At 47.7% G+C, this 18740-nt stretch overlaps 1 protein-coding gene across 1 annotated transcript in view; it reads left to right on the top strand.

The window, feature by feature from the left end:
* Positions 1–18740, top strand: part of LOC149441613 (uncharacterized) — a 235497-nt gene that overhangs the window by 128085 nt on the left and 88672 nt on the right. Inside the window, 1 exon segment of the mRNA XM_089657113.1 lies at positions 14446–15627. Within this exon segment, the coding sequence (XP_089513239.1) occupies positions 14446–15627 (1182 nt within the window).

Here is an 18740-nt window from a genome sequence, read left to right as displayed (position 1 = left end):
CCTCACGTTCTCCGTCTCCCCTTCCCCCAACTCCCCCCCAAAAGCGGCAAACCATCACCAGCCGCAACCTCCGCAACCTGAACCCGGCCCCCCTCCACTCGGCTACCAACCGCCTACACGACAGCATCCTCTCACTGTCATGTCCTGACCTAGCCACCACCATGTACAACGACTCTCTGTCAGCTGCCCTAGACTCTCTGGCACCCCTAACCACACGCAACATCAAACCCAGACCGCTTCAACCATGACAGAACGACAGCACTAAACACCTCAAACGTCGCAGTCGTGCGCTGGAGAGACTATGGCGCAAAACCAGGTCCCCTCATGCATTCTCCCTCTACAAATCTGCCTTCCTCACTTACACCTCCTCCCTCAACGCCGCCAAGCAGGCCTACTTTGTAAACCTGATCAACACCCTCTCCACCACCTTCAACTCCCTGCTCTCTCCCCCCCCCTCCACTCAGTACCTCACTCACCGCCCACGAGATTGCCACCCATTTCCACAACAAGATTGACGCAATCCGTAAGGACATCTCAAGGTCAACTCGCAATCTACTTCCCCACCTAACCTCCCCCCTATCACCCCCTCTTCTCTCCCCTCCCCTCGCAACCACACTGCCCCCCACCACACCCAAGGCCCCGCTTACCGTAACCCCCCCAGCACTGTACTCCTTCAGCCCTACTACCACTGAGGAAGTCACCAGGGTCTTCTCAGAAGCCCGCCTCACTACCTGCCCCCTGGACCCTATCCCCTGTCGACTCCTCCAGTCACCCCCCTCTTCCCTCATCTGCTCCCTCACCCATATCTTCAATCTATCCCTCTCTACTGGCACATTACCCTCCCCCCTAAAGCATGCGCACATCACCCCCATACTCAAAAAGCCCTCCCTGGACCCCACTGACCCAAACAACCTCAGACCCATCTCCCTGCTGCCACTCATGTCCAAGCTCCTTGAGCGCCTAGTCTACGACCGCTTAAGCGCCCACCTAACTGACAACAACCTCCTTGATCCACTACAGTCCGGCTTCCGCCCCCTACACTCCACCGAAACCGCCCTCCTCAAAATCACTAACGACCTGCTAACCGCCAAAGCCAAAGGCGACTACTCTGTCCTCCTCCTCCTGGACCTCTCTGTGGCCTTCGACACAGTCGACCACCCCCTCCTCCTTAATAAACTACTCTCCCTTGGCATCAGAGACACCGCTCTCTCCTGGTTCTCATCCTACCTATCCCGACGCTACTTCAGCGTTTCCTACAACGGTGCCACCTCCCCCTCCCTCCCCCTCTCTGTTGGGGTCCCCCAAGACTCTGTCCTTGGACCCCTTCTCCATTTACACCTCCTCCCTTGGCAAACTCATACACTCCCACGGCTTCAACTATCACCTCTACGCTGATGACCCTCAAATCTACCTCTCCACCCCTCTCCTCACCCCCACAATCTCCGCCCGCATCACTCACCTCCTAAATGACATCTCAGACTGGATGTCGCACCATCTCCTCAAGCTTAACCTCTCCAAAACCGAGCTCCTCGTCTTCCCCCCTCCCCACGCCCCCCCATCCTATCCATCACTACTAACATCACCACCATCAATCCTGCCTAGCAAGCCAAAGTCCTTGGGGTCATTCTGGACTCAAACCTTTCCTTCCAACTTCATGTCCAATCACTTACAAACACATGCAGGCTCCACCTCCGGAACATCGCCAAGATACGTACCTTCCTCACCCCAGACACCACTAAACTACTCGTACACTCCCTGATTATCTCACGTCTGGACTACTGCAACTCCCTCCTCACCGGCCTACCCCAGTGCAGGCTCTCCCCGCTCCAGACCATCCTGAACTCAGCGGCCAGACTCATCCACCTCACCAACCGCTCCACCTCTGCCACCCCCCTCTGCCTCTCCCTCCACTGGCTCCCGATTGCCCAACGCATCAAATTCAAACTACTCACTCTGACCTACAAAGCCCTTCACAACACTGCCCCTGACTACCTCACCAACCTGATTCCCAAGTACCACCCTACCCGTACCCTTCGCTCCTCACAGGACCTCCTTCTATCCTGCTCCCTGGTCTCCTCCTCTCACGCACGTCTGCAAGACTTCTCCAGGTCCTCCCCCATCCTCTGGAACTCACTACCCCAATCCATCAGACTGTCACCTTCCCTCCTCACCTTCAGGCGCTCCCTGAAAACCTATCTCTTCAGGGAAGCCTACCCCACCTTCACCTAACAGCCATTCTTCATTCCTCCTACCACTCCATCCCCCACAGCCACTTCCTCCTGTACCTTTACCCCCTCCCTCCTAGATTGTAAGCTCCTAAGAGTAGGGCCCTCTTACCCCTCGTGTGCTGTTTGTAGTTGCTGTACTGTCTCATGTATTGTCCCCCCTATTGTACAGCGCTGAGCAAACCCTTTGGCGCTATATAAACTCCATGTAATAATAATAATAATTTTTTACTGAAATTTGGCATTTCCTAGACTTTGTGATATTTTGTGACATAAAAATTAGAACTGCCGCTATTTTATTCTCTAAAGTCTCTACTTTCAGAAAATCGATATTTGGGGGTTTTGTGTCATCTTCAGGATAAAATTATTTTTTAAATGTGCAAAACAGGCAAAAACGTCTCTGGGAGTGAAAGGGAGAAAGGATAAGCCAGACACTCCCCTTTCCTGAGGAGCAACCAATCGGTTCTCATTACACTGCAAGGTCTCTCCCCTCCCTGCTAGTCCCCGGGTGCGGTGCTGGAGACAGGCGGGGGAGGGGAGGAGGAGATAAACAGAACAATGTTACACATATTACACATTTAAGTTGCTATAAAGTCCCTTTCATTTTTGAAAGCCCCCAACATTCCTAAAAGAGCCTCAGATTTATATACATTTGTTGTAAATAGGAAATAACATCTTATTACCTCCTCTGCTGCCACTTCCACCAACGTCTCCTCTATACTTCTTCCCGCCTCACCTCTCAGCTGGAACTTCCTGTCTATACCTGACATCACTTCCTGTCTGTACCTGACGTCACTTCCTGTCTGTACCTGACATCAATTCCTGTCTGCATTCCATAGAGACTTCCTGTGTGAGTATAGGTGAGATCAGCACCTTGTGGAGTTCAGAGGAACTGCAGTCCCGAGATCCATCCCATAATCCCCCTTCCTGTATAATATGTACCTTACAGGGATACTACGGGAGATGAAACATTACTGAATAAAGGAAGAAGAAATAAATGTAACTCTTATGTAACCAACTGTTCAACAAACATCTCTTATTACATATAGAAAAGTCTTACAAACACAGAACACAAAATACAAATGTATAGCTAATGAGAGCGATCCCGCCAAACCTGATCCTTCTGGGGGGGACAATGCAAAATATATATCAATCCACTCATAATGACATCATCTTCTGGGAGTGTCTGCACATCCATCCATTTCATACACATTTCATTGTCTCAGCAGATCTCCTGCAGCCTATTAGCACCCATTTCCCTTTCTACGTCTCAGCGGATCTCCTGCAGCCTATTAGCTCCCATTTCCCTCTCTATGTCTCAGCAGATCTCCTGCAGCCTATTAGCGCCCATTTCCCTCTCTATGTCTCAGCAGATCTCCTGCAGCCTATTAGCACCCATTTCCCTCTCTATGTCTCGGCGGATCTTCTGCAGCCTATTAGCTCCCATTTCCCACTCTATATCTCAGCGGATCTCCCGCAGCCTATTAGCACCCATTTCCCTTTCTTTGTCTCGGCAGATCTCCTGCAGCCTATTAGCACCTACTTCCATCTCTATGTCTCAGCAGATCTCCTGCAGCCTATTAGCGCCCATTTCCCTCTCTATGTCTCAGCAGATCTCCTGCAGCCTATTAGCGCCCATTTCCCTCTCTATGTCTCAGCGGATCTCCTGCAGCCTATTAACACCCATTTCCCTCTCTACGTCTCAGCGGATCTCCTGCAGCCTATTAGCGCCCATTTCCCTTTCTATGTCTCGGCAGATCTCCTGCAGCCTATTAGCACCCATTTCCCTTTCTACGTCTCAGCGGATCTCCTGCAGCCTATTAGCACCCATTTCCCTTTCTATGTCTCAGCGGATCTTCTGCAGCCTATTAGCACCCATTTGCCTCTCTATGTCTCGGCGGATCTCCTGCAGCCTATTAGCTCCCATTTCCCTCTCTATATCTCAGCGGATCTCCTGCAGCCTATTAGCACCCATTTCCCTCTCTATGTCTCGGCAATTCTCCTGCAGCCTATTAGCACCTATTTCCCTCTCTATGTCTCAGCAGATCTCCGGCAGCCTATTAGCACCCATTTCCCTTTCTATGTCTCGGCGGATCTCCTGCAGCCTATTAGCACCCATTTCCCTCTCCATGTCTCAGCGGATGTCCTGCAGCCTATTAGCACCCATTTCCCTCTCTATGTCTCAGCAGATCTCCGGCAGCCTATTAGCACCCATTTCCCTTTCTATGTCTCGGCGGATCTCCTGCAGCCTATTAGCACCCATTTCCCTCTCCATGTCTCAGCGGATCTCCTGCAGCCTATTAGCTCCCATTTCCCTCTCTATGTCTCAGCGGATCTCCTGCAGCCTATTAGCTCCCATTTCCCTCTCTATGTCTCAGCAGATCTCCTGCAGCCTATTAGCACCCATTTCCCTCTCCATGTCTCAGCGGATCTCCTGCAGCCTATTAGCTCCCATTTCCCTCTCTATGTCTCAGCGGATCTCCGGCAGCCTATTAGCACCCATTTCCCTTTCTATGTCTCAGCGGATCTCCTGCAGCCTATTAGCACCCATTTCCCTTTCTATGTCTCAGCAGATCTCCCGCAGACTATTAGCACCCATTTCCCTCTATGTCTCAGCGGATCCCTTGCAGCCTATTAGCACCCATTTCCCTCTCTATATCTCAGCAGATCTCCTGCAGCCTATTAGCTCCCATTTCCCTCTCTATCTCTCAGCGAATCTCCTGAAGCCTATTAGCACCCATTTCCCTCTCTATATCTCAGCAGATCTCCTGCAGCCTATTAGCTCCCATTTCCCTCTCTATCTCTCAGCGAATCTCCTGCAGCCTATTAGCACCCATTTCCCTCTCTACGTCTCAGCGGATCTCCTGCAGCCTATTAGCACCCATTTCCCTCTCTATATCTCAGCGGATCTCCTGCAGCCTATTAGCACCCATTTCCCTTTCTATGTCTCAGCGGATCTCCTGCAGCCTATTAACGCCCATTTCCCTTTCTACGTCTCAGCGGATCTCTTGCAGCCTATTAGCGCCCATTTCCATCTCTACGTCTCAGCAGATCTCCTGCAGCCTATTAGCGCCCATTTCCATCTCTATGTCTCAGCAGATCTCCTGCAGCCTATTAGCACCCATTTCCCTTTCTATGTCTCAGCAGATCTCCTGCAGCCTATTAGCACCCATTTCCCTTTCTATGTCTCAGCGGATCTCCTGCAGCCTATTAGCTCCAATTTCCCTCTCTATATCTCAGCGGATCTCCTGCAGCCTTTTAGCACCCATTTCCCTTTCTATGTCTCAGCGGATCTCCTGCAGCCTATTAGCGCCCACTTCCATCTCTATGTCTCAGCGGATCTCTTGCAGCCTATTAGCTCCCATTTCCCTCTCTATGTCTCAGCGGATCTCCTGCAGCCTATTAGCACCCATTTCCCTCTCTATGTCACACATTACAACAAGCAGTCACAAAGGTAAATGTAAAATAAAAGCAGAGAGGGAGAGAAGGCTGATAAAGCAGCTCATAGATGAGAGGTACATAAGAACATACAATGTCAATACAAAACAGTGACATGACCATCAATCACAAACGATCGGAGCAGACAGATCGGTGTCATAGGTGTCCCGTGGGTCCTGAACTGCCTCCAGCGCAGGGACAGTAGCAGGGTGTAAAGCAGGTAGGTACTCCAACTTTCTCATTTCTGCTCTGACCTTCATCAGTGCCGGTAACATGGGGGACATAGAAGACAGCCAATGCATGGGAATGGTTCTCCTGGCTGCCCTCAGAATGTAGGTGGAAAGTTTTCTTACACATTTAGAGAGACCCGAAAAGGTAGACCCAACAGAAAGTAAATGGGCTCAAAAGGGACAGGAGCCCGTAGAAGTAACCACAATGGGGTAAGGACCTCCTCCAAAAGGGCGCAATGGACCGGCAATCTCAAAAAATGTGGAAAAGAGTGTCAGTTTCCGTCCCACAACACCAGCAAACAGAAGAAACATTCAGGTTACTATCATGGAGAACCTCAGGGGTCCGATACCAAAACATGGGGGTCTTAGAAGGATTTTCTGTACACATTACACACACAGAAGATTTAGAAGAGGCCTCCCAAATCCTACTCCATTGATCCAACCCAACATCACATTGAAGGAAACGGGACCATTTACACATATAAAGGGGAGAACCAATAGAAAAAGGGCATCTACAAGCAATGTATACGTAGCGGAAATGATGTCCCGGTGGTGTGGGCCTTGGAGGCAGATATGATCTAAAGGGGTAGGTTGTTCAAGAGTCAGAGAAGAGGCTTTGGAGGCAAAAATGTGTTGTATCTGTAGATAAAATACTGATGGGGTGGAATGCGAGCAGCTTTTTGAATGTCAGGGAAGGATTTAAGGTTGTGAATTACGGGATTGACCAAATGTCACAATTGGAATAGATTAACCTCAGCCCAAGGATGGACTCGACCAATGGCCAGACCATCTGGGAGACTTGGATTAAAAATGATGTTGGTCAAGGGGGAACACTTAGAGCCTAGGATGAATCTAACCCTACACCTCCTCCATATAGACAACGTAAACTGCATGGGTCCTAATATGAGAGGAGAGGTAGTGCGGGCTGTGACAAAATAAGTCCCCCTCATTCCCTCTTTACACCAAGTCACGGCCAGACGTGCACGCCTCAGTTAGCTAGTCGCTGTGGGCGTGTGCATGTGGGTGGGATCTGTGACAGCCTCTGATGACTCCTCTGTCATCCAATAAAGCTGATGGACCTCTGATGTCTTCCTTGTCCTACGATGAAGCTGATGGACCTCTGATGTCTCCCCTGTCCTCCAATAAAGCTGATGGACCTCTGATGTCTTCCTTGTCCTACGATGAAGTTGATGGACCTCTGATAACTCCCCTGTCCTCCAATAAAGCTGATGGACCTCTGATGTCTTCCTTGTCCTACGATGAAGCTGATGGACCTCTGATGACTCCCATGTCCTACGATGAAGCTGATGGACCTCTGATGACTCCCCTGTCCTCCAATAAAGCTGATGGAACTCTGATGTCTCCCTTGTCCTATGATGAAGCTGATGGACCTCTAATGTCTCCCCTGTCCTCTGATTAGGCTGATAGACCACTGATTTCTCCTCTGTCCTCTGATAAAGCTAATGGACCTCTGATGTCTCCCCTGTCGCCAATGAGGCTGATGGACCTCTGATGTCTCCCCTGTCCTCTGATGAAGCTGATAGACCTTTGATTTCTCCTCTGTCCTCTGATGAAGCTGATAGACCTTTGATTTCTCCTCTGTCCTCTGATGAAGCTAATGGACCTCTGATGTCTCCCGTCTCCAATGAGGCTGATGGACCTCTGATGTGTGCCTATCCTCTGATGAAGCTGATGGACCTCTGATGACTCCCCTGTCATCTGATGAAGCTGATGGACCTCTGACGTCTCCCCATCCTCTGATATCCACCAGTCAATGTTCACTGAAGGAAGGGGGATCCAGGAGTGAACATTCACTGAAGGAAGGGGAGATCCATGAACAAATGCTCACTCCAGGAGGGAGAAATCCAGGAGTGAATGTTCACCATGGGAAGTGGAAATCCAGGAGTAAATGTTCAATGAAAGGAAGGGGGGATCCAGGAGAGAATGTTCACTAATCTCCCACCCCTCTAACTGGCATCACCCCCTGTGTCAATCCTAGGTGTGTTAATGGGCCCATGGCAGGGTTGTGTGGGGGGACCTACCTTTACCAGGGAGTGTGGGGAAAACCCCCATTGCTGGGCTATGCAGGGGGACCTACCATTACTTATGTGTATGGAGGAATCCACCATAACCTGGGTGTGTGCGGGAGGGCTCACCATTACCAGGGTGTGTGCGCGGGGGGGCACCATTGCTTGGGTGTGTGGGGGAACCCCCCATTACAATGGAGTTCAGGGGAGCCAACCATTACTGGGGTATATGGGGGACCCACCATTTGTCAATAAGATAACACCGTGTTATCATTAGTTCATTTTTAAAGTGGAGTTCCCCTTCATCTTCATACTTCTCCTAATGTTGGATGAGGGTCTGGTATGGATATTAAAGGGGAACCCCACACTTATTTAGTTTTGAAGCAGAGTTTTCCTTTATATTGTTAGACCTCACAGTTGAGCTGAACTTTTACTGCCCCCTATATCTGCAGAGGCAGTGGGCAGTGTCTACACATATCCCAGTAGTGATGGTTGTCTTCGCAGTCACAGCAGGAATTATCCCCAAGATGTCACTTTTGATGGGTGTATCTCCTGCTGAATGTGACCCATTGAAGTGAATGAGGCTGTTCTTTGACCCCCCAACAAGTGCAGGCAATGCATGTGACTCACAAACTGCACCAAAAACACAAGGCAAGTGCATTTTTGATGTGGTTTGCCATGTTTTCCATTGATTTCAATGGGGAGGTGCATTTTTTGTGTGGCTTTTTTTTTACCACACCAAACCTGCACTAAAAATGTGACAAGCAGGACTTTGAAAAATGCAGCGGCCCCGCATCGGCTGACTGTAAAAAGGAATCTGGGAGGGAAATGTAATTTGTTGGCAATTTAAAACTCTTCTCTAGATTTGTAAATGTCAGGGACGTGCGATGATTGACACCCCCTTACCCAGATAATGGGGACTTGTAATCTGACAGATTCACACAGGAATTGTTCATTGCTGAAGGAACCCCGAGAACCCTTTGGAGGACCCCTGACTGAGGAAGGCTGGACTAGGCAGTCATATATTTCTGTCCTCCTTGGTGGGAGTGGAGGTGACCCCTCTATCAGTGTAGCAATCCCCCCAAAGGGGGTAAGTTTGTTCACTCCACCACTCTGCCTCCCAACCCCAAGAACTGTCTCAGCCCCAACTGACACCCCTGACAATAGTGAAGTACAAGGACCAATGAAAAGCACACACGGTATAATAAACACCGAGATCAGCTTTACTGTAAGACCTCTATGGGAAGTAATAAACATGAACAACAGGTATACGTTCGGTGAATCCAGAGAACAGCAAATCCTGAGACCGGAAGCAATATAACTCACTTTTACACTCAGGCTGCTTTCAGGGGATTCCAACCGTGAATAACCCCAAGAGCAGAGGAAACACTTACATGGCGCCCTCAAAGTGGGTCTAAACCCCTTTACATAAACTCAGCTCTATGATGTCCAAGCAGGAGGAGAGCAGAAGGATGACTCTCTGTGGTGTCAGACTTCTCCCCTCTAACCCCTGACACCACAAGCCCAATAGGCAAACACTGCGCCCAACTGATGCTTCATAGCTACTTTCCAAGGTAGAGCTATTCCCTCCCACACCATGCAATATAGAGGCCTGAATACGCATGCGCGTGCCCGTATGGCACCAGTAACTTCAGTCTCTTGGTAACAGGATGAATGTTGGGGTCTTCAGCGAGACACTTTCATTGGTGCACTTACACTCCTATGGTAAAGTATCATTGTAATCCCGTGGCAGGATTTGTATAGCAAAGCAAACACTGTGTCTGTATAGCAGAGCCATCTACACAACCCAGTGCCTGGTGAGTATGGGAGAAGTGTCATGTCTCCGTGTGCCGTGTTCCTGTCATCTGCCAGGGGGCAAAATCCCTCTCACCAGATCCTGGGACTAAGGCCCAAACCATGGTCCTGGAAATGACCGGCTCCTGTGGTCACCTCACGATGAGCCCTTCACACTGTCGGTGTAGGCACTGTACTGTAGGCCACATCTCTCAGGTTGGATGTTCCCTGACTGATGCAGATACCTAAACATGGAGTGAACTGACCCTGAGCACTTCTCTGCCAGGTCCAGACTGTCTCCTGCCACATGCAGACTGCCTCCCCTCAGGAAAAACAAGATGGAGTCCTTCACTCTGCTCTCACTAAGCATGCTGGTCTCTGTAGTTCCATCCCTCATATCAGCCTATCAGGCCATTTCTGTTAAAGACTGCATATTCCACAATGCTTTGCAGCTGCACCTCCTGCTTGAGAAAATCCCTGTCATTGGCTCCTTTAATACCTCTTCTGATTGGCTCTCTCTGTATTACAGTCTGAGAGGAGAAGGGAGGGGCTGAAATCCCTGACTGCCTTGTGTGTATCCAGTGCAAGTGTCAGATTTCACAGGAGATGCCAGTCAGCAGGTTACAGCAGTCACAGATAGGAGTCATTTCCTCCCTACACAAGGATCTACAGTCCATACACACCCAGCACAAGGCCGGGGTCACACTACCAGACGCTTCTCGGGGCTGCAGTTCCTCTGAGCTCCACAAGGTGGGGATCTCACTTCTGCCCACACAGGAAGTGTCTATGGAAGACATACAGGAAGTGATGTCAGGTACAGACAGGAAGTGATGTCAGGTACAGGCAGGAAGTTCCGGGCGAGAGCTGAATTGGGAGGAAGCAGAGAGGAGACTTTGCTGAAAGTGGCAGCAGAGGAGGTAATAAGATGTTATTTCCTATTTACACCCAGTAACCCCCCATCATGTCCGTCCTCTTTCTCCATAGTCATGTCCATCCTCTTCCTCCATAGTCATGTCCGTCCTCTTCCTCCTTAGTCACGTCTTTCCTCTTCCTCCATAGTCACGTCCGTCCTCTTCCTCCATAGTCACGTCCGTCCTCTTCCTCCATAGTCACGTCCGTCCTCTTCCTCCATAGTCACGTCCATCCTCTTCCTCCATAGTCATGTCCATCCTCTTCCTCCATAGTCACTGTGACATCTTTTATCTCCAGCAGATGATGATACACACATATATAGTGTGGGAACCCAGATGAACCCCTTCAGGGGCAGAACATTCCCCACTTCCGGGGCCGGAACATTCTCCTCATTGTGGAGAGGTGTCACCTTCTCACCTCATCAGTCTATACCAAAGGATTATACCACTTTTATAAGTGGCAGGGGATGGAGAATCCTATGACATCACACTGACCTCACAGCTCCTCCTCCCAATGTCCCTCCATCCAGAGTCAGAGAATCCTATGACATCACACTGACCTCACAGCTCCTCCTCCCAATGTCCCTCCATCCAGAGTCAGAGAATCCTATGACATCACACTGACCTCACAGCTCCTCCTCCCAATGTCCCTCCATCCAGAGTCAGAGAATCCTATGACATCACACTGACCTCACAGCTCCTCCTCCCAATGTCCCTCCATTTGGCTCCTTTCTTTTTATTCTATGGTCTTAGGATGTGGGGCCCCTTGGCATCCTCATAAGCAAAACGGAACTGTAGATCCTGCGTTGTGTTATGACGTCAGAATTCCTTTTACCCTGCGTAGTGTGGGGGTCCTGTGGGGGGGAATTATACCTCAGCCTGAAGTGGGGCTTTAATAAAATGGAGACCTGAATGGAGAGGTGAGGAGGATTCTGGGAATATCATTTGATGTGACTATTTGTGTTCAGATGTAGAGTTTTCCTCCTGTGAAGTCTGGAGATCATATGACATCACATTGCTTCCACCTCCCTCCCTGATAGAAGAGAGAAAGAAGAAGAAGATTCTAGAAGTCACCAGAGAGATCACTGAGCTGCTGACAGGAGAGGTGAGCGGTGCCGGGAATTCTGGGACATTCTCCAGTAACAGACAAGGGATGTGTCTGGATGGTGACTGTATCATTGTGTGTGTCAGGTTCCTATAAGGTGTCAGGGTGTCACTGTCTATTTCTCCATGGAGGAGTGGGAGTATTTAGAAGGACACAAGGATCTCTACAAGGACGTCATGATGGACAATCAGCCGCCCCTCACATCACCGGGTAAGAGGAGACTTTATTGTAAAGGAGAGAGCAGTACGGAGGATCCACCTAGATCCCCCATCATCTGATAAACACATAGAAACAATGGATTCAGTCAGTGTGTGTGTTTCCTACAGATGGATCCAGTCATGGGAACCCACCAGAGAGATGTCCCCGTCCTCTGTATTCCCGGGATTCCACACAGGAAGGTCACACCATCCCTCACCATCATCAGGTAGATGAGGAACAATCACTGATAGTATCATTAGCTCTGTACATTATCTGCATTGTTACCATTGATGGCATTTTTATTATATATTCAGAGTGGAAACCTGAGAGATCCTAAAGTTGAGGCTAAAGAAGAGATAAAAGAGGAGGAGGATGAGGATGGGGGGATGGAGGAGTCAGAGCTTCTAAAAGAACACAAATATCTGTACCAGGACACCATGGTGGAGTCATCCAGCTACAGTAACCCACCAGAGAGATGTCCCCGTCCTCTGTATTCCCGGGATTCCACACAGGAAGGTCACACCATCCCTCACCATCATCAGGTAGATGATGACAATTATTGGTAGTTGTGATTTATACACAGCATGTTTGTTACAATGAATGTTTTATTATATATTCAGAGTGGAATCCTCGGGGATGAGAATATTGATGTTAAAGAAGAGTATAAAGAGGAGGATGAGGAGTATGGAGTGATGGAGGAGTTTTCAGAAGGACACAAGGATATGATGGAGCCACCTAATACCAGGAACCCCCCAGAGAGATGTCCCCGTCCTCTGTATTCCCGGGATTCCACACAGGAAGGTCACACCATCCCTCACTGTTACAAGGTTGGTGGGATGGAGAATCTAGAGCATGAACTCATGGAGACAATGTGTGGATTTTGTGTGATGTCACAATCATAAATCTTACATTTTACAGATGATATTCTCTCTCATTTCCTTGATTTAGAGTGGAGATCCAATCGATATAGAATTTGAGGTGAAAGCAGAAGAAGAAGAGGCGTATGTGAGGGATGATCAGCAGTCTATGGAGGAGGATGGAATAACGGGGACATTTATAGAGGAGGACACTCCTACAGAGATCAGCACAGGTGGGTCATGAACACTAAATCCATTCCTCCACCCATACTGCTCACTGATTGGTCCAGAGTAGGGCGGGGACTGGGTGATATCAGCCTGTAATCCCCTGGTCACTTTCCTGAGCTGTGTTCCCCGTCCTGTATTCCTGGATTTCTCTCGGATAATCTTCCTTCTCTGTGCTGCAGACACAATTTATGTATCTAGACTGGATTTATGGAGGTTCTGGGGTTCAGCTGGCAGAAAAATGTGGATTTTCACTATAGACTTTACTAGATCTGGGCACCTGGGGTGTGTGATTTGGGTATTCTGTCCCATGTCCGGGTCTAGTAAGATCTCTGACAGAACAATTCTCCCAGGGTTCCTTGCTCTGTGGTCTGCTGGCTGTGCCGGGTGGAGGGATATGTCTGTAGTGTCTCAGACCCAAGTCACTGAGTGCAGTCTCAGGAGATGGGAGGCAGCGGTGTGGGATCTCTGCAACTTGTCTACAGTAAACATTTAATCTTCCACTGATTACTGAATACCAATATTATGAGTCCTGACCCTTATACTATATACTCTATGTTGTACATTACATCATTCTGATACTGTATAGTCCTAACATTTGTATCCTTTATGATAAGTTGTACATTACATCGGCGTTACTTCTTTTACACCCATTTTTTCCCAGCTGGACATTTTATATGGGATGATGTGATTGGAGCACAGACTTTTACATGGTGATAATAATGTGATAACATCCTCCAACTTTGGACCCTTAAACAGAAAGTGATAATGAGGGAGGAGTCAATACCCCAATGATGGTGGTCTTCAGGATCAGTCCAGTCTTCACCTTGGTTGTTCTCCCCCCATCCTCACTCTCTGACCTCTGGTGGGGCTCAGCCCCGCTGTTCTTCATGACTAAATCATGGACTAAATAAGGAAGTGCAGTACTTCTTGTGTTGGGAAGATGGCGATGAGTGATAGAGGGGGTGGGGACCCTCGTCCTATAATTCCCTCATCACTGTCCCTCCTATAAAAGACAGTTCTGGTTGTTTCCTCACTCTCTGACTAAGGTCCATGAATAAAGAAATGACCTGGTAGGAGATCAGAGGAGCCATTTCCTAGTTCCCTTGAGGGTGGAATTGTAAGCTCCTCAGAGACCAAGCTGCCTGATGTGGGCGGAGTCCTGGTTTGGGGGAACCAATCAGCTCCTGTCTAGTGATCCTCTTTGTCTTTGTATTTTAGTCCATGGCCGGGAGATGAGGAAAACCTCCGAGGATTGTCTCACTTTGTCTCCAGACTGGAAAGTAGAAGATGAGGACATCACACAGTATAGTCCAGGAGAAAACCCGGCTCCCTCCAATGTCCATCCGGCACCACCCAGTGTAGATGGACCATCGGATTCCTTGTATCCTGAGGAACCTCAGACTGTGCGGGACCGGACCGGCCTTCCAACAGGGAAGAGCTTCTCCTGTACTGAGTGCGGGAAGGGTTTCAGTTCTAAATCCCTTGTTAATAGGCATAAAAGATGTCACACAGGAGAGAAGCCGTATTCCTGTCCTGAGTGCGGGAAGGGTTTCTATTATAAATGCAATCTTAATGTTCATAAAAGAACTCACACAGGGGAGAAGCCATATTCCTGTCCTGAGTGCGGGAAATGTTTTTCACAGAAGTCCAGTCTTTACACTCATCAGAGATCTCACACGGGGGAGAAGCCGTATTCCTGTCCTGAGTGTGGGAAATGTTTTTCACAGAAGTCCCAGCTTTTCAAGCATCAGAGATCTCACACGGGCGAAAAGCCATATTCCTGTCCTGAGTGTGGGAAATGTTTTTCAGAGAAGTTCAGTCTGCACAAACATCAGAGATCTCACACGGGGGAGAAGCTGTATTCTTGTCCTGATTGTGGGAAATGTTTTTCACAGAAGTCTCATCTTTCCACACATCAGAGATCTCACACAGGTGAGAAGCCACATTCCTGTCTTGAGTGTGGGAAATGTTTTTCAAGGAAGTCAAATCTTTCCACACATCAGAGATCTCACACAGGGGAGAAGCCATTTTCCTGTCCTGAGTGTGGGAAATGTTTTTCAGAGAAGTCCCATCTTTACACACATCAGAGATTTCACACAGCTGAAAAGCCATATTCCTGTCCTGAGTGTGGGAAATGTTTCTCTTTTCAATCCGGTCTTACAGTGCATAAAAGATCTCACACAGGGGAGAAGCCATATTCCTGTCCTGTGTGCGGGAAATGTTTTTCACAGAAGTCATCTCTGTATACACATCATAGATTTCACACAGGGGAAAATTCATATTCTTGTTCTGAGTGCGGGAAATGTTTTTCAGATAAATTCAAGCTTTACATACATCAGAGATTTCACATGGGGCAGAAGCCATATTCCTGTCCTGAGTGCGGGAAATGTTTTTCACAGACGTCTGATCTTTACAGACATCAGAGATCTCACACAGGTGAAAAGCCATATTCCTGTCCTGAGTGCGGAAAATGTTTTTCACGGAGGTCCAATCTTTACACACATCAGAGATCTCACACGGGTGAGAGGCCGTATTCCTGTTCTGAGTGCGGGAAATGTTTTTCACAGAAGTCCCATCTGTACACACATCAAAGATCTCACACGGGGGAGAAGCCGTATTCCTGTCCTGAGTGTGAAAAATGTTTTTCATGGAAGTTCAGTCTTCACAAACATCAGAGATCTCACACGGGGAGAAGCCTCTCTCCTGTCCTGAGTGAGGGAAATGTTCCTCACTGAAGTCCTGTCTTCCTGTACATCAGGGGTCCCACACAACCCTGGAGGTGTATTAGTGCCTTGAGTGCGGGAAATGTCTTCTAGATGAATGTTGCTGGACATCCCAGCTCTCATGTGGGGAAGAAGCACACCCCGATATACACCTCAGATATACTCCATGGCTGACCTTCATCATGGAAGAAACAGTTGATAAGGAGATCAGAGGCCCCCAAAGACGTGGATGAAGTGTGGGACCGGGTTGGCCATTGATATCAGGAGAAGAATAAAAATGGAGTCCTGACCTGTCATTGGCTGAGTACATTTTGTGGTGGGAGATTTCACAAACACTTAGAGGTCTGATTTTTATATAAAAACCTGCTGATCGGCTCAGTGAATTCCAGTAAAGGGCTCTGTGTTTACTAACAACACAGGACTCTGTACACAGAGCAGAAATCTGGCAATTTATTCTCTTTGTAAAGCAGAAAGAGAAATCAGCCCCATTAGTATGAGCAGCACGGATCACACACAGGACACAGATCACACACAGGACACAGATCACACAGAGGACACAGATCGCACACAGGACACGGATCGCACACAGGACACGGATCGCACACAGGACACGGATCGCACACAGGACACGGATCGCACAGAGGACACAGATCACACAGAGGACACGTATCACACAGAGGACACAGATCACACAGAGGACACGTATCACACACAGGACACAGATCACACACAGGACACGTATCACACTAGTGAACAAACACAACAATTTCCATGTTAAATCGATGTAAAATGTTTGATCAGCTCAGCAAATCTCCCGAGGACATTTGGTTAATCCCCCATTACACAGAAGGGGCGTACAAGAACTTTCCCGGGGGGGGGGGGGGGGGGGGGGGATTGCTATGCCGTGTTTTTCAAGAAGTCAGGAGATGGGAAGTGTGTAGCAGATATATTACAATCCACATTTTAGGCCTGAAGATTAGTTAAACCCCCAAACATATATTTCTGAAATCAGAGGACCTGCAGAATAAAATGGTGGTAGGTACAATCTTTATGTCACATGATATTAAATCAATAGTTCATCAATGTTACATTTCAGTAAAAATACATTCACTGTAATCTTAGAGCACAAAGATGACATTTGTTACTTAGTTATTTCTGTAAATAATGAGGTTGTGCCGAGTAAATAGATACCCAACGTGTCCAGCCCTAGAATTGTGTGTGCTGATGACAAAACTTCAATAATGGCCCATAGGGGGCGCTATAAATGCCTTTCCTGGTCCTCGGTGTAGAGGTGACCCTGAATAATGGATGGAGAATGACTGCTCTCACTCTGCCATGCATGGCGTGATGTAATGTGTGTGGTGCAAGCCATGTTTTGGTTGTATGTAAGAGGGGATTCAAAGATTTTGGTTCGGGGTTTAAGTGTTTTTGTGTAAGTTTCATTGTTTTCACTTATCTTTATTGCTATCATAATTGACCATTATCCCCCTATAGGATTTTATGGTGACGGGTTCTCTGTAATGAGACATCAGGACCCTGATTTACTAAGACGTGAGTCTACCAGCAGACGCTGACCATTCAGGCAGAGTCAATTAAATCAATGAAGACCTGTCAGTCCTCTGAGCGGTGTCTAGCAATCTCATTGACGAACATCTACTTTACTATTAGTAAATGTGGTATCCCGTCTGGCACATTTTTAGGTGCAATACCGGATATGTTCGCTAGATGGCGCACAAGCACGGGCTTTGTACAGTTGGCGTTTTCCTGTTAGCAAAAGAGAATACTTAGAATGTAACATAATTAGTATACCTATATATTTTTTATTTTTTTTTTTGCTGTTTCTCCAAAATGATCAGACAACTAATGCATTTACTAATGAATGTCATACATTCTATTTTCAGATGTTATACATTTTCACACTTATATCTCAAATAATTGGGAATGTCTAGTTCTAAGTTCCCAATATAATTATATATCTTCATTCTCTGTAATCATGTAACTATTCTATGTTAAAGACAAGTGCAGCGCTATAAATGCATGTGATCAATAATGAACGCATGGAAAAACCAAAAAGTGCAAAGAATTGCAACAATGATGTAATATTGTAAATGGTGCGAAAATAAGTTCATAGAATCATTCCTGAATAATGGAATGTCCTTGGTGTGAGAGTACCAACTCAGAGAGTGCCTATGAATGGCACGTGTGTTCTCTCCGTGACGGACAGTAGTGCATGAACTCGTGAAAGGTAAACCACCCTTGGGACTGGTCTACACTCACCAGAACAAAAGTATTAATGTGCATGGGTTATACACATCACACATCTGGGGGTGCAGCGGTATGCTGGCAGCTATGGGTTAGTCATCCAGCTCCATCCATCCATCCATCCATCAGGGTGGGTGCCCAAATGGTCCTGGGGAGGAATTAGCTCAGCCACAGGAGCCAGAAAGGTGCTTAATAGTGTAGTACACTGTCACAGGGGTGGATGACCTTTCATGAGTTCATGCACTACTGTTCGTGGTTATATTTATCTTGTGTAATACCATTTTAGTATATCATTTGACCAGCGCTCGCTTTATAATTTTTAAACAATGTAACTATTCTACATTGTATCTCAAACTGTGTCTCCCACAGTAGTTTAGTGGTTAGAGCTCAGAACTTACAGCACTTGGGTCGTGGCTGCATCCCAGTTTGCATGCTTTCCCTGTATGGATGTGTTTCTGCCAACACTCAAAAGACATGCTGTTAGGTTCATTGGGCCTAGTACATGGCTGAGTTTCTGCCCTTAGATTAGCTCCTTGACATTTATGAACGTTAAAAAAATGGAGATCAATTTTCTGGGTTGTGTCAGTGCCAGGAATATTGATCAATCAATTATGATTTTGCCTAATGACTAGAAAGTGGATGAATGTTACCTGCGTCCTGTTCTTCTGCCAATTAGGAAATGTGCAAGTTTCATGCTGTGTATATTTCATTATAACTTAGCCACTGTGCTACATTCAATTAG

The sequence above is a fragment of the Staurois parvus genome, unplaced genomic scaffold (assembly GCF_062004578.1).
Source record: "Staurois parvus isolate SC_StPar_1 unplaced genomic scaffold, SC_StPar_1.0 ptg000965l, whole genome shotgun sequence".
In the NCBI taxonomy this organism is placed as follows: domain Eukaryota; kingdom Metazoa; phylum Chordata; class Amphibia; order Anura; family Ranidae; genus Staurois; species Staurois parvus.
This window is presented reverse-complemented; position numbering and strand designations above follow the sequence as displayed.